At 46.0% G+C, this 15,467-nt stretch overlaps 1 protein-coding gene across 1 annotated transcript; it reads left to right on the top strand.

Moving 5' to 3' along the window:
* The first annotated feature begins 5,093 nt into the window (after positions 1-5,093).
* On the top strand, positions 5,094-11,477 carry LOC120647757 (serine/threonine-protein phosphatase 7 long form homolog). The gene is made up of 9 exons (XM_039924608.1): positions 5,094-5,189; positions 8,751-8,910; positions 8,990-9,374; positions 9,451-9,864; positions 9,949-10,247; positions 10,331-10,589; positions 10,661-10,994; positions 11,080-11,160; positions 11,242-11,477. Exons 2-9 carry the CDS (start codon positions 8,753-8,755, stop codon positions 11,475-11,477), a joined length of 2,166 nt encoding a protein of 721 aa, XP_039780542.1. The 5' UTR covers positions 5,094-5,189; positions 8,751-8,752.
* Positions 11,478-15,467: the final 3,990 nt, after the last annotated feature.

Here is a 15,467-nt window from a genome sequence, read left to right as displayed (position 1 = left end):
TCGATCAGATCTGGGAAATCCAAGACAAAATGAGGAGGCTAGCTATGGTGAGTCATGGTCTAGTCAGAAAATCACAATTATCAGCAAATTAAATTGACTGTTCAATTCACTTGTCTCCTGTTTAATTGTCAATTCGATGGCCAAATCTACTTGGCAAAGGTGCCTGTAGAGAGAGGTTAAGGAATCTCGCACTCATGTTTTGCTTGAGAGACTCGGCTCTCCAAGGTGCTTGTAGCAAGAAACCCAGCCTCAGCCTGAGGTGGTGTGCTTTACATCTGCAATTAACTAATCGACAACAACGGCACGATATCACGACAACAACGGTTATTGTGGTTACTGTTCACCCATGTATCTTGAGTTGTTAAATGACAAGAGTATGGCTGATTCATGGATGCGCGCGCACTATGCTGCCTGCCATTTTCCCCAGGCAATAAAAGAAGACTCTACATGCATGAGCCTTCTACTTCAAGAAGAGTTTTATATGCTATGGAATCAGCTGTTAAGGGATTAAGGGTTTAATGTTTATCGATTCATGGACAGATCATGTTCCGCGTGTTAATTCTTTCCAAGTTTCCTTATAACTCTTACTAGGTTTTATGCTCTGAAAGTGCATGATGTTACCCCCAGTACCTGATGAACCCTGCCCAATTTTTGTGCATGATGTTACCTCCTTCATGTGTTCCATCCACAATTACAAATCAGGACGGGGCCTAGCCATCACATGGACTCCAATGAGACAACCCTTGTTCATATATGATGGCATATTGCAGAGGAAATATGTGGTGGGGGAAGAAGAATATATAGGAAGGCACAATTGTGGGTCAGGAATTCACATGGTGCGTGCTGCAGACCTGCAGTATGTTAGGAGGAACTGATAAACAAGGAGATATAATGACATCAATGGTGCAGATTCGCTGAAAAAAGACACTAACACAGACAAACATCTTGTTCAATGGAACGCTGCATGCCATTTGTTCACGTTTTTCGTCAGTCGCCTACAGCCTGACCCCTTCACTTGTGTTATGGAATGCTCAGCAAACAGTGATAACGTTCAAAAACTTAACTAGCATCTTTTGGCAGGCAATTTCCATAGGAAACAGCAATATGAGAAGACTGGCCCTGCTTCATAATTTGCCAATCAGATCAGTTAATAATGGGAGGCGGGCCTTTCAGTGATGGTTGACTTGCTCTATCTATATTTGGTCGACAAATCTGGAGCAACTACTGTATAGTATGAATCATGGTTGAACAAATTGCTTCATTTTCAATGGAAAATGGGGCAGGGCGCTTTGCCGGTCCGTCTAAAAAAATCATTGTTGAACAAAATTCCATGGCGATTCAAATTAAATACAGAGCAAGTCAACATAGTTTCAGAAAGTTATAGGCCGGTACAAAACAACACTGTTGCCACTAACTTGATCATCGCATGCATAATCGGCCGACTGCATGCGGTGATTGATCTCGGCAGGCTGTGCATCACGCTCCAGTTGCAAAGTCACCCGGCCGTTGGATGGATCCGACGGAGAAGAGCCAGCTTGGAGGATGGAAGCGGCCGGCGTCCATATTGTACTGTAGGGTCCATGAGACCAACCGTGTGTTTGGTTCCAGGGTCGAACTGGGTCGGGACGAGTTCAACCCAGTTGGACTCATATTTAGTTAGGGGGTTCATATGGGTTGAGTTCAACCTGGAGGGGAATGTACCCACTAGATGCGGGTCAGGGTGATTCCTTCAAAACCAACAGACCACTCCGACCCACTTCCCTCCCACGCGTCACGTGTGTCGCGCGTGAGCCGTCGGTCACCCCCCAAACCTTATCCTCACCCTCACCCTCACCCTCCCATGCACACCCCCGCTGGATATCACGAGTCGTGACGCCACTCTCTGGCGGGCGGCGGCGGCGCCCCTCCTCCATGGTGGCGATGCTTCGCCTCCCTGCTGGTGCATCCCTGCTCCCTCCCCTCCTAGGTATTGCGCCATGACCTCGGCGCCCTCCCCTTCTCATTTTTCCTGGCTACGCCTCCCCCTTCCCTCCTAGCTCGCGAGCTGAACCGTGCCGCCCCTGTTCTTCCCTACAGGCGCCGTACCTCCCCGTCTCCCCTGCCCGCGCCGGCCCAACGGACCCGTCCCCTCCCCTCCCTCGTCGCGGCGACCTGGTTGCACCGGCCCTCATCGTCGTCACCGCATCTCCAGCAAGCCGGCCTTCTCCTCCACCACCGGGCATCACTGAGCCGCGCCATCCTTCTTCCGCCCCAAGGTAAGCAAATCCAAACTGATTTGCTGATTCTCGTGTGTGGTGCTTGCCAGATTTGGAACTAATTTTGCTACAACAATGGGTATACATGTATATGTTGCTAGATTTGGAACTATGCCATGCCTATATTATTATTGTTGTCATTGTTATGTTGTAGATGGATAAGAAGACCAAGGCTGTAATTTGCGCTGCTGCTGCACACATGTTGTTATCAATGATGGCTGTGATTATTCAGTCTAGAAAACGTAAACGGGTGAAAGGACTGCTGGTATTACCTATGGGTCTATGATGGAAAGGGATAGGATGAGAATAGAATACCTAAACAATAAAATTTGGAGGGATGACACAGTTTGTGTGAACATATTAAAACTTAATAGAGACAAGTTCTTTCGGTTGTGCAGTCTTTTTAGAGATCGTTGTTTGCTTAAAGATACCATTCACGTGTGTGTTGAGCAACAAGTGGGCATATTTCTAAATACAGTGGGACACAACCTTAGGAATAGGTTAGTTGGAACTAATTTTGATAGATCGGGAGAAACAGTTAGCTGTTATTTCAACAAAGTACTCCATGCTATTGGTCAGTTACGGGGGGATTAATTAAACCCCCATCTTTGGACACTCCAAGCAAAATTGCAGGGAATTATAGATGGGATCCATACTTTAAGGTGTGAGCCTTATTGCTGTTTTGTTTTCATATTCATACTAATCTGACCTCAGCAATGTCCCTAATATTTTCTTGATTTATTTGAAAAAAATAAGATTGTATTGGAGCAATTGATGGTACACGTGTAAGAGCATCTGTTCCTAAGGATATTGAGAATTCATTTCGTGGTAGGAAATCTCATGCCACACAAAATATTATGGCAGCCGTAGATTTTGATCTACGGTTCACTTATGTCTTGGCTGGTTGGGAGGGGGCAGCACACGATGCTCTAGTTTTACAAGATGCTTTAGAACGTGAGAATGGTCTTCGTGTTCCACAAGGTAATAGAGTAGCAGGCTCTGAACTTGTGCATACAAATTTGTCATGTTTATAGAAATTTGACCAACCTGTCCATCACATGACAGGCAAATACTACCTAATTGATGCTGGATATGGAGCAAAGCCGGGATTCTTGCCCCCTTTCCGTGGCGTCCGGTACCACTTGAAAGAATGGGGGAGGGGAGTAATCCGGTACCAAGTAATTATAAGTAGTATTTTCTTGAAAAAAAACTTCTCCGGGTACATGTGGTTCTTCATTTTGTTTGGGATGACAAGTTTTTTTTGAAAGGGGGATGATGACAAGTTAGTACTTAATTAGTACTATGCATTTGTTGCAAATATCGAGACAGTTAATAAGGTGCCTTAGCTTACCATGTATATGTACCTACGAGCTTGTTCAATGCACGGAAAAGAAAAGTAAAGTAAAGCAAAGTAAAGAAACAAAAATCTAACTCTTTTTTAATGTGTGCACTCGAATATGCCCATGGCAATAGCAATATGCAAAATGTGCAACTCGCTTTCTATCTGTAGAATGATAGAAACACATAAAAAAGAAGAAGAAAAATGAGAATTAAAAAAGAAGAAAAGAAAGCAAGGGGTGCAGCTTAAATATTGCCTGCAGCCATGTGCACGGATAAAGATATGATGTAATATGTGTATGGGTTCTGCTGGTTAGCTACACATGCATGCCTCTATGTTTGGCCCTGTTTGGTTTGCGCTAGAACACCTGGCGCTACAAGAGAATCTTACATGCATGAAGTATTAAACAAAATTTATTGAAAAGGACAAATCACATATGAGAAGACAATGTATTGGAAAGGATTAGAAATAGTTTAGCTAGGCAAACAATTAAAAATAAATTTATTAACAATCAATTCTATAAGAAAATAATGAATGGTCTAGATTATTACAAATTAAGCAAGACTAACGGTTAGAAAAAGCAGAAAAAATAAAGGAAGAGTAAATAAATAATTATATATAAACAAGGATAAAGAATAAAAATAGAAAATAGAAAGATGGAATGAAAGTAATAGGAAAGGAAAGGAAAGAAAAATAAAATGAAAAAATAAAACTCATGTCGCGTGGGCCAAAGATCAGGAAAAAAAAATCTGTTAAAATAGTATGGCAAAAAAAAAAGAAACACACCCACTCTCTATGGCTATATAAGAGAATGGTTAAAAAAAGGCATGCCTCTCCACACCCACTGCTCTGCTGCCCAGTCCAAGCATGCTGCACGTCTACTAGTAGGCCTCTATTAGTGTAGACAAATCAATACGAACCAATCAATACAGTAGGTCGAATATTTATTGGGCTAGATACTATTGGGCCGTGCGTGCTATGCTTCAGGTGATGGATGATGATTTTGTAGCGCGAGCCACTCATATAGTCTGCTGCGGACGACGACGGGGACTCCTTAGCTTATACATCTTAGATCCAACAACGGCCCGATATATACGTCTAACAAGCCCACCAACCTTAAGTAGCCGAAGCGAGAGACTCCGATCGCTGTTTTCCTGAGTTTTTTTATTTTTATTTTTATTTTTTTTCGATTTATCAAAAATATATGTCTTGTTTTTTTTTCAAAAATATCACCCAGCCGCCGGTTCATCCGGCGGAAGGTTGTTACCGCCGGATGAACCGGCGGTAGGATCGGTCCGCGCTGGGCCGTGGTGGGCCGAGCTTTACCGCCGGTTCAACCGGCGGTAGGTGGAACCTACCGCCGGATCATCCGGCGGTAGGTTCCACCTACCGCCAGTTGAACCGGCGGTAAGGTCCCTCCTTTAAACCCCGCGCGCGCCCGTCCCCCAGCGCCGCCGCCCGCTCGCTCCGCTTGCTCCGCCCGCGCCGCCGCCCGCTCCGCCGCCCGGCCGCCCCCCGCGCGGCTCCCGCACGCGCGCCGGGCGCTCGCAGCGCTCTCCCGGCCGGCTGCCGCCGCACCGAGACGGCGCGCGCAGGTACAATTTAAATTTAAATTTTATTAATAATAGTTTGTAGATTAGAATTAGAAATATTAGTGTTTTTAATATAGTTTTATGTGTAGAAATAGTTTTTAGCGTGTAATTATTTGAGTATAGTTTGATGTGTAGAAATTATTTTTTTATATGTAGAAATATTAGTGATTCGAAAATAAATTATTACGATATAAAATCGTAGAACATGTAATTGAAAATATTAGTTTACATACGAATATAATTGAAAATATTAATGAGTTCAAACAGACATATTTGTCGCATAAAAAATAATATTAATTAATATTATATTACAGAAAAATAGAAATGGTTGTCAGTAATAAAAATTGTAAAGAAATAATTAAGATATATGCAAAAATAGCAGAATTATTTTTTAGCGTTGATTAAATTCTAAGGAAGAGTAATTATTGTCGTAAATATTGACAGGCATGTCAGATGATTTGTATTTTCAAGTGTTTTATGGGTCTGGAGAAGTTAGATATGGTCCTGAAGGGGTAGATTTGTCAGAGTTTAGCTCGATCACAAAAAAAATACCCCGAGTTAGAGAGAGGACTTGGATTTCAATATCCAATTGGCTATTTAAAGCTTTCGGCCTTAGTCGAGATGAACATGAGATCTCTGTCATGGCAGTGGTTAGTCGAAGGGAACCAGTATTTTGGGAGCTATTGCCGCTTGAAGGGACGCAAAACTGGAGGAACTATGTCAATATAAGTAGTAGCCGAGGCTTACCGCTTGTGTTGTTTGTTCAAGCATTCGAGAAGATTAGTTTTAGAACTGAAGCGGGCGGGGATCATGAAGGCCAGGGAGATATAGTTTCCGAAGAAACTGAGACGATGCATGAATCTCATGAAGAAGATGGTGAACTTGAGATTTTAGAAGATGATAGACATGCTGCACACGAACCTCGTCAAGCAACTGGTCAGGCTGATGAAGGGGAAAACATTCCAGAGATAGTTGAAGAGTTTCAGAGGGAGGGTGAAGAACAGCACAATGCAATGAATGATGACTGCTCGGATGATGATGATGATGACGACGAAGATTATCATGTCCCACACAATTGGTCCGGTTATGAATTTTCAAAATTAAGTGTAAATGAAGGTGAAGCGGTGTCTTGGGAGTACAGGCAAAATGAGGTATGCATCGGTTCGGTGTATGCTAACAGTGACAACATGAAGGAAGTTATAAAATGTTGGTCGACTCTCTCTTTGCAAAGACAGTTCAAAGTTCTCAAGAGCAGTCCGAGAACATATGACGTGCATTGTGTGAGAAGCGAATGTCCTTTCAGGGTGTATGCTTCTATGGGCAAGTGGCAGGATTTCTGGGAGGTTAAAAAAATTGTGGAGCGCACATGCCTGCTTGAGCAATTAGAACCATAGCACCGCAACCTCAGTGCAGGTTTCATAGCTAACTACATGTACCCTTTGATCGTGGACAATCCTAGTTATGAACCTAAGTCAATCATTTGTGCTGTTGAGGAGGAGTTTAAATATAAAATTAGCTACAACAAAGCTTACAGAGCGAAACAGAAAGCGCTGCAGATGAGGTGGGGGACGTATGAAGCTTCGTATCACAATATACCGGCATTGCTGCACACTATATGTCTTAGAAATCCTGGTAGCTACTACGACTTGAAAACGTATCCATGTGCCCATAAGCCTGGAAAGCAGGTACTCCAACGGTCGTTCTTGGCCTTGGGCGCTTGCATTGAGGCGTTTCCGCACTGCCGGCCAGTCATTTGTATAGATGGGACATTTTTGACAGGAAGGTATAAAGGCACAATCCTCACAGCTGTTGCAGCTGATGGTAACAGACAATTGTTGCCTTTGGCAATTGCCTTTGAGGAGAAAGAATCAGGGGATACTTGGTATTGGTTTTTGCAGAGGGTGAAGCAGATGATTGTTAAAGATGTAGAGAACGTGTGTTTAATTCATGATCGGCACAAGGGTATATTACAAGCAATCGATGACATACAGAATGGTTCTACTGAGCGTAGTAGGACTGCACTTTGGCCGGACCTAAAGAGTAGGTGGTGCATGAGGCATATGGGGGCAAACTTTCATACCCAGTTCAAGAACAAAATCCTTATGAAGCTATTCAAGCGGTTATGCAGCCAGAATCATGAAAGGAAATTCAACTTCCTATGGAAAAAATTGGATGAGCTAACAAAAAAGCAAACGGCGGAGCTAGCGAAGAGATCTGTCAATACAGAGGAGGACGACCAGGTCTCGCTTGAAGATGTGGGCTTGGACGGTCCGAATGTCAGGCGCAAAAGGAGAAAGGCAATTAAGACATTCTCTGAGTGGATTGAGCACGAACCAAAAGAGAAATGGGCTTTACTGTTTGATGAAGGCGGTGCTAGGTACGGTTTAATGACTACGAATCTAGCGGAGGTATACAATTGGGTGCTGCGTGGTGTAAGATCATTGCCACTTGTTGAGATCGTGGAGTTCTTCTTGTATCGCACTTGCGAGTACTTCAGGGACCGTTACGCTGTGGCACAGAAAGATATGGTCGATAATCGCAAAGTTTACGGATACAAGGTTACGGAGCATATGGAGGAAGCTTTCAAAAAGGCCCGTTTACATCGGGTGACTCCAGTTGGCTCTATGGAACGTCGGTACGAGGTGATGTGTAGGGACAAAGGCCGAATGGGGGGCCGGCGTGAGAAGCATGTGCAGGAGTGTGTTCTCCGTCCTGATGCTTGTATTTGCTCATGTCATAAGCCAAAGCTGCTGCACCTGCCGTGCACACATGTCATTGCTGCCTGTTTTGAAGCTGGTGGACTACATGCTCGTATGTATGTCTCAAATTACTTCATGAAGGAAACTATTTGGATGACTTGGAGGCACGAGATATATGGGTTTCGCATCCTTGGAGACTTCATAACTGATCCTGGACACAATGCAACTTACATTCCAGATCCAGATCCAGAAATGTTTCAAGGGGTGGGCCGACGCAAGAAGAAACGCATTAGAAATAACATGGATCGATCGGAGGCTGGTCGAGATGTCCGCCTCTGCTCGAAGTGCCATGAGACGGGTCATACGTACAAGTATTGTACGGCATTGAGTTATGGTGGCCGCACAGATGGAGCGGGCCCATCTGAAGCTGCTCCAAATCCGGCACCGCAGGCAACGGGTCGTCGTGGCCGCCGTCCTAACAACGATGGCCTTATGTGATCGATGACGATTGTCATTTGTGTCATTCGCTATTCAATCATGTTCGATGTTAAATTATGTAATATTAAGAACTAATATGTCGTAAACTGATTTCGTCTTGCCGTACGAATATTTGTTGTAATATGTGCTCCAAATATATGTTCAACTTTATTGTTGTAATTGGAATTTGAAGTTATATAATATGTAATTTGTTGTGCATCATTTATAAGTTTATTATGTTATGTTTTATTTAGTATTTTATTAAAAATTTGTTGTATTACTTAATTTATGTTCTAAAATTTTATTTAGTATTTTTTACGTTAATGTTATTATGCTTAATATTGTTATTTATGTTCTGAAATTATTTGTAATAAATCTCATTATACAGGTATGGCGCACGAGGAAGGAGCTACCCCTGAGTTGCTAGATGCTCTCGTCGACAAGCGCCACCGGTCGTACATGTCTGCGGTCCGTGGCATCAGCTTAGGGACGTTTCGGGCTCGTGTGCCCGTGTCGACGATGCCGATACACCGTCGCTGGGTTCCTAGGTACGGATTACATTTGTCACATATTTTAGTTGTTTCCTTAACCGTTTGTTCTAACTTGATTTTCATTTTCGCGATGCAGGTTACGCGCTTCAGGTCTTCTCCCGATTGCGCGACTTGTGGAGGGAGATATGGCCGACCCTGCACGTCGACCTAGGGACAGGGCTCCACGGTTCCAGTTCGACATGTCCCTCCTCGCGGCACTTCTCGACCGTTGGCGTTCGGAGACGCACACGTTTCACCTCCCGGTTGGTGAGATGACCCCTACTCTTCAGGACGTGGCGATGCTTCTAGGCTTGCCGTGTGCTGGACGAGCTGTGGGTGCAGAGGACGTGGGACTCTCGTGGCGCGATGACCTTTTGGCTTGGTTCGCCGGGGTTCAGCGCAACGAGCTAGCGTTGCCGTACCGGCCCTTGCCTACGAACCACGCACACGGACCGACAAAGAGGTGGCTTCTACAGTTCAGTGTGAGTACATAAATGTTGATTCTTTCCGTACTTATATTGATACGTATTTGCATTGACGACTCGTACCATTTTGAAGGCGGACTACATGAGGGCAGACGCAGACGACTTTACGGTTGCCAGGCACTTCGAGGCCTACTTACTGTGGCTGTTCGGCTGGGTCATGTTCTGCAGCTCGCAGGGTGACTCGTGCCCCAAACAGCTCATTCCTTTGGCGAGGTCAATAGCTGACGCTCCACTTCACGAGATGCCACAGTTCAGCTGGGGTTCTGCTGTTTTGGCTGCGAGTTACAGGGGTCTTTGCACGGGCGTGACGAAGGTCTCGGCAGAGGAGCCCATTTTTGTTGGGTGTCCTCTACTGTTACAGCTCTGGTCTTACGAGCGCTTTCCCGTTGGTAGGCCAAAGATGGACTTCGAGCCGTACGTCCAGCTGTCCGCAGACCACGACGACGTCGACAGACCTACGATGGGTTCGTTGTGGTGCCTCAGGAGGGTACGTTACATAGTTTCTTTTACTTATTGTTACATGCGTGCACAAATGTACGATTTAGCGATTAACTTTTTTTTCATTGTGCAGCCTTCTTGGGTCGGCGTGCAGACGAGGAAGTCGTACCACGACTTCGTTGGTCAGTTTGACGCTCTTGTGGACACGGACGTGAGGTGGACTCCTTACACTGCAGCCGACATTTACGCCCGGGCACCGAGCGGTCTTTCGTCCTTATGCCTGCGAGATCACGAGTACTGGATGACGAGGAAGCCGATCCTTTACGACATCCACATCGAGGAGTACCACGTTCACCAGGTTATGAGGCAGTTCGGTCTCTACCAGCAGACCCCGGTCCCGATTGTGCACTCAGTGGAGGCCCACGTCCACAGGTACCGAATAAATAGTTTTGTTAATAATTAATAATTTTTTAACCTACCATTTAGCATTGAATCGCTCAAGCTTTCTATTATAGGTGGACACGGCAGGGTCAGCCACCAGGCTCGCGGTGGGCCGACAAGGTCCGTCCTTACGTCGACTCTTGGGCCGCGGCCCTCGACGACGTCGTTTTCGAGGATCGGCCGCACAGCGACGAGGAGTTCGCGGACTACCTACGGTGGTACCTGCCGAGGACGCGCACACGTGTCGTGCACGTTCCACCAGAGGCTCCGATCGAGGCCGCAAGGGTGTCGGAGACGTACCCCGTAGTTCGAGATCAGAACTTCGCCATAGCGGTACGTTTCTCTGATTGAATTTGCAGTAAAAAAAACTGGTTGCATATGATGTTACTACTTTCTCGGTACAGTACGATGTCATACGAGCGATTGAGTCCGAGGCTTCGTCGAGTATGGGCCAGTACCATGACATGACGCCCGCCCAGCACCAGAGCACACTGCAGAAGATCGTCGATATGTGCAAGCGATTCCGACAAGCCGTGACCTGTCGTGACGACAACACCTTCCTCCCACCTCGCAGTTCGGGGCCGGTTCCTGTGACCGGTCCATCGTCACGACGGTCTGCACCCGCGGCACAGTCAGGTCCAACGCCACCGCCACCGCCACCTGAAACGATGACGACACCTTCGGGTTCTGCAGTTTGGCCCACGTACGTGCCGCGACCGGCACATTTGTACTCGGCAGGTAAATCGTACTCCAACCTCGTGTCACTTACAATACCGTATCATGTTAAACTTTATTTATTAATTTGTACTTCTTATTCGTGTAGCGCCCGGCTCGTCGCTGTTTCCGTCGATGGATCCCTACGGCGCTGGATCTTCGTCTCTTCATCGTCCAATACACGATTTAGGTACGTCTAAGACCAGTTGTTAATAGGCGGTAACAAGTGCATTTTTAATTGAATATTGATGGATTGAAGTTTGTGAATCAGAGTACCGGCAGGTGGGAGGGACAGACGACGATGAGGAGATTCAGGAGGTAGACGACCTCGCGCAGATGGAGTGGGTGAACACGTTCTTCTCTTCTGCACCGACGCAGGAGGTCGTCGGCACTTCACAGCTGGGGGTGCCCCACTCGCGACGCAGGACTACAGTCAGGTGGAACAGACGCCTGTTCCTGAGCAGGGTCGTCGGTCCACTCGCCAGACCATCCTGCCGGAGCCACTGACGTACTCACAGCACCACACTAGGGCGGGCCAGGCTGCAGAGCGACGTGGCAGGAGGAGAGGGGGCAAGCACGGACGCATCTAGTTTACAGGTTGTAGCTTGTTAATTAATTTGTTCCGTCATACTATCTTATGTATGCATGTGCAGACTATGATTCGATGTGTCTATTACGTACCATTATGATGAGTAGGCCGGTGCAATGATTCAGGCGATGGTATATGTCCGTGGAGTGAAATTATAACGATTAGGCCGGTGCCGTGCAGTGTTTCGGGCGATTGGAAATGTCGGAGCAGTGCAATAATCACGAGTGAGCGCTGTGGAATGTGAAAGTGCTGAAGTCATGAGCAGTGAGACGTCGTGTCGTTGTTTAAAGTGGGAGCAGTGAGCGGTGTTGAGCGTGCGAGGGTACAAATCAAGAGCAACGAGAGGTCGTGTCCGTGTTTAAAGTGGTACGAGTGAGCGCTGTGGAGCGTGCGAATACAATAGGCTTTTCTTGTGCATTTACACTCCACACTCCGGGTATCAGACCTTTGTGCGCCTATAAATACTCACAAGGTTGTGAGCTCCCAGCAGCACTCAAACACCAAAGCTCATTGTATACCCGATGTCTGGAGGTGGGTCTAGCGGGAAGAATTACTATGGTTTTGGCAAAGGAAAAGGGGGAAGAAAGGGAGACCCCATAATATGGGAGGGGCCTCTTGGACCCGATTCCTTTCCAGAACCAGTGTTTGAGTTTCCGCCACAACACAAGAGTGAATTTACCAATGAAACTCCTCTTCGACAATACGATAACCGTAGAGAAACGTGGCCAAAATGCAGACATGGTGAGGACTGCTTAGTGCAGATGTGCACCGACGGGATGGATGGCGGTCGGCGTTTCTTCAAATGCCCTCACGCATGGGTAATGCTCGGTTGTTTTATTTCTTTATTCATTGAGACATCTTACATGAAATTTGTTTTGCAGTCTTCAGATGCTCCAGAAAACTGTGGGTTTACCAGGTGGGTCGATCCTGCACCAATTGATTCTGTTCAGGAGTTCATCGAGTACCTCCAGATTAAGATATTTGATCTGGAGTGCAAGGTGAACCATTACGAGGAAGTAAGCGAGGGTAACAAAGACGGCGAAGATGATGATAACAGCAATGCTGCCGCTTCACAAGATGAACCATGCACTATTCCTTACTGCAACTGCCCTTGTCACAAGAACAAGGGCCCTGGCCCTCCGGCACCACCGCCTGCGCAACCTGCAATGGGTGGATACTGCGGAGAAGGCTCAACGCAGTTTGCTACGTGGGGGTACGGCTATTAGGACTACCTAGTCCAAGTGACATGTTGCATCGTTGTATTTGTTGGGTTTTTTTAAATTACCTAAGGCATGTTAGCTTAGATCAAAATCTGTTTACTGTAGTTGCAACGGGTTCTGCCATGCCACTGCATTTCTGCTGTGTGTTTCATTAATGTTGTATTATGATGTAATTCCTATGGTTAACATTGTGACGATTACGCCGGTACCGTGTAGTGTTCCGGGCGATGGGATGTGTCAGGGCAGTGCAATAATCACGAGTAGGTCGATGCAGTGACAGTACGACGAGTTTAAAGTGGGCGATGCGATGAGTAGGTCGATGCAATAATCCGTGTTTAAAGTGGTAGCAGTGAACGTTGTGGAGCGTGCGAGTGCTGATGGTACGAGCAGTGAGAGGTCCTGTTGTTGTTTTTAGTGGAATGAGTGCGCACTGTGGAGCGTGCGAGTGCAGAACCGTGGACGACTATGGAGCAGTGAGAGATAATATCTATGTTCAAAGTGCTTGGACATGTAAGCAGCCCTGCGTCTATAAAAGAGCACCTTGTGGTTCCTGAGAGCACAGACTTGCAATTCAGTTTCCACTTTTTTTAATTAGCCCAACCAAACAGCTATGAGCTCCTCATTCTCCCGGGCAGCTTTCCGTCGGGAAATGGAGGCTAATTTAGGACCCTCTCCTAACGATCCCAATAGATGTATTACAGATTGCAAGGTATGGCCGAAAGGTGTAGAGCCACCAGATTGCTATTGCCAAATGCGTTGTGTTCCGAACATATCTCGTGATTACGAGACTTTTGGCCAGAGATATTGGTGTTGCAAGAATATCGAGGAAGTCCAAAAAAGAGGTGCAACATCACAGGTATAGATTAATTTGTAAATATGCTTTTATTATTTTTATTAATTTTGAATCGTTTCTTGTTTGCAAAAGTACACTGGTGATGACACGCATACTCATTGGTGTCATTTCCATGAGTGGATTGACACGTGGATCACCCATCGTGATCAGCAATATATGGAGTGGTTAAAGAAGGTGAATGAAGATTTACGCAAAGGCGAGCGTGCAAAACCAGACATCGCGGGACGTGATAAGGGTACTGCCCGTGAATGATTGATGTTGTACTGCTACGTCTGAATAAATAATGTAACGTTTGTTCGAATTACCTAAGGCATGTTAGGTTTAGTATTGGACCTCGTTACCGTAGTTTGCAACAGGTCCTGACATGCCATGTCATGTGATAGAGCCGGAGTGCCCGATCTTTCGGTGAGTAGGGATAAATTCGACTTGGCGGAAGAAGACCCTCACGATCCGACTACGACGAGTGAACCCGAAGCGCCAATGCAATCGCTGAACCAACTCCCTGTGGTTACCGACCTTGTTGATGCAAGATCAGCCTGATCACGAAGATCGTTTCCTGTCCGCAATCGAAGAACGAACAAGAAAAGGATGCGAGCAATCTGATTATCTCTCGAAGGTGGAGTTCTGAATACACGAGGACAGCGCTGTTTTGCGCGTGTTCCAGAGTAGCTAAAGCTAGATGTAAACAAAACTCAAGTCTGAATTGAAAAGAAACTTCTCTATAAATAGAGGGAGAAGGGGGCGCAGCCCCTAGGGAAGGCGGCCAGGAGATGGGGCGCCGCCCCTGGTGTCCAGTGCAAAGGAGGAGGGCGCAACCCTAAGCGCCCACACAAGGGCCTCTGTTGGGCCAGCTTCTATTCTTCTGGGCCTTCATTCTTCAGTAGCATGACGAAGTTCAATTCTCTTGCACGGGCCCGAGTAATTGGCCCAGAAGGTGGCGCCTGGGGTGGAGGTGCATCTGGAGACACTAGAGAAGGTGCTGCTGGTGTAGACGTACTCGTGGTGTCCTCATCATCCTCCCCTTCTTGAACTGAAGTCGTCCTCGACGGCAACTCCTCATCCTCGCCCGCATATGGTTTCAAATCTGCAACATTAAAACTAGTGGAAATACCAAACTCCGCAGGCAGGTCAAGAACATAAGCATTATCATTAATCTTGGTTAGCACCTTAAAAGGACCAGCAGCACGAGGCATCAATTTAGAACGACGCAAAGTAGGAAAACGATCCTTTCGTAAATGCAACCAAACCATATCACCTGGTTCAAAAGTAACATGTTTTCTTCCTTTACTACCAGCAACCTGATACTTAGCATTAGTAGCAGCAATGTTTTGTTGTGTTTGTTCATGGAGGTTAAGCATGTGTTCAACATGTGCAACAACATCTATATGTGGGGCGCCCTCAGCATCAAGCGAAAACAAATCAATAGGCGCCCGAGGAATGTAACCATAAACAATCTGAAAAGGGCACATCTTTGTAGAAGAATGTGTGGCACGATTGTACGCAAATTCAATATGAGGCAAACAATCTTCCCAACGTTTCAAATTTTTGTCTAAAACAGCCCTAAGCATGGTTGACAAAGTTCTATTAACCACCTCAGTTTGTCCATCAGTCTGAGCGTGACAAGTTGTGCTAAACAGCAATTTAGTTCCCAATTTATTCCAAAGTGATCTCCAAAAATGACTGAGAAACTTAGCATCACGATCAGAGACTATTGTATTCGGAATACCATGCAAACGAATAATCTCTCGAAAGAACAATTCAGCAACACTGTTAGCATCATCAGTTTTATGACATGGTATAAAATGAGCCATTTTGGAGAATCTATCAACAACCAC

This window comes from Panicum virgatum, chromosome 9K (genome assembly GCF_016808335.1).
Source record: "Panicum virgatum strain AP13 chromosome 9K, P.virgatum_v5, whole genome shotgun sequence".
In the NCBI taxonomy this organism is placed as follows: domain Eukaryota; kingdom Viridiplantae; phylum Streptophyta; class Magnoliopsida; order Poales; family Poaceae; genus Panicum; species Panicum virgatum.
Note: the sequence above shows the minus strand (reverse complement) of the source record. Positions and strands in the feature narration are given on the sequence as shown.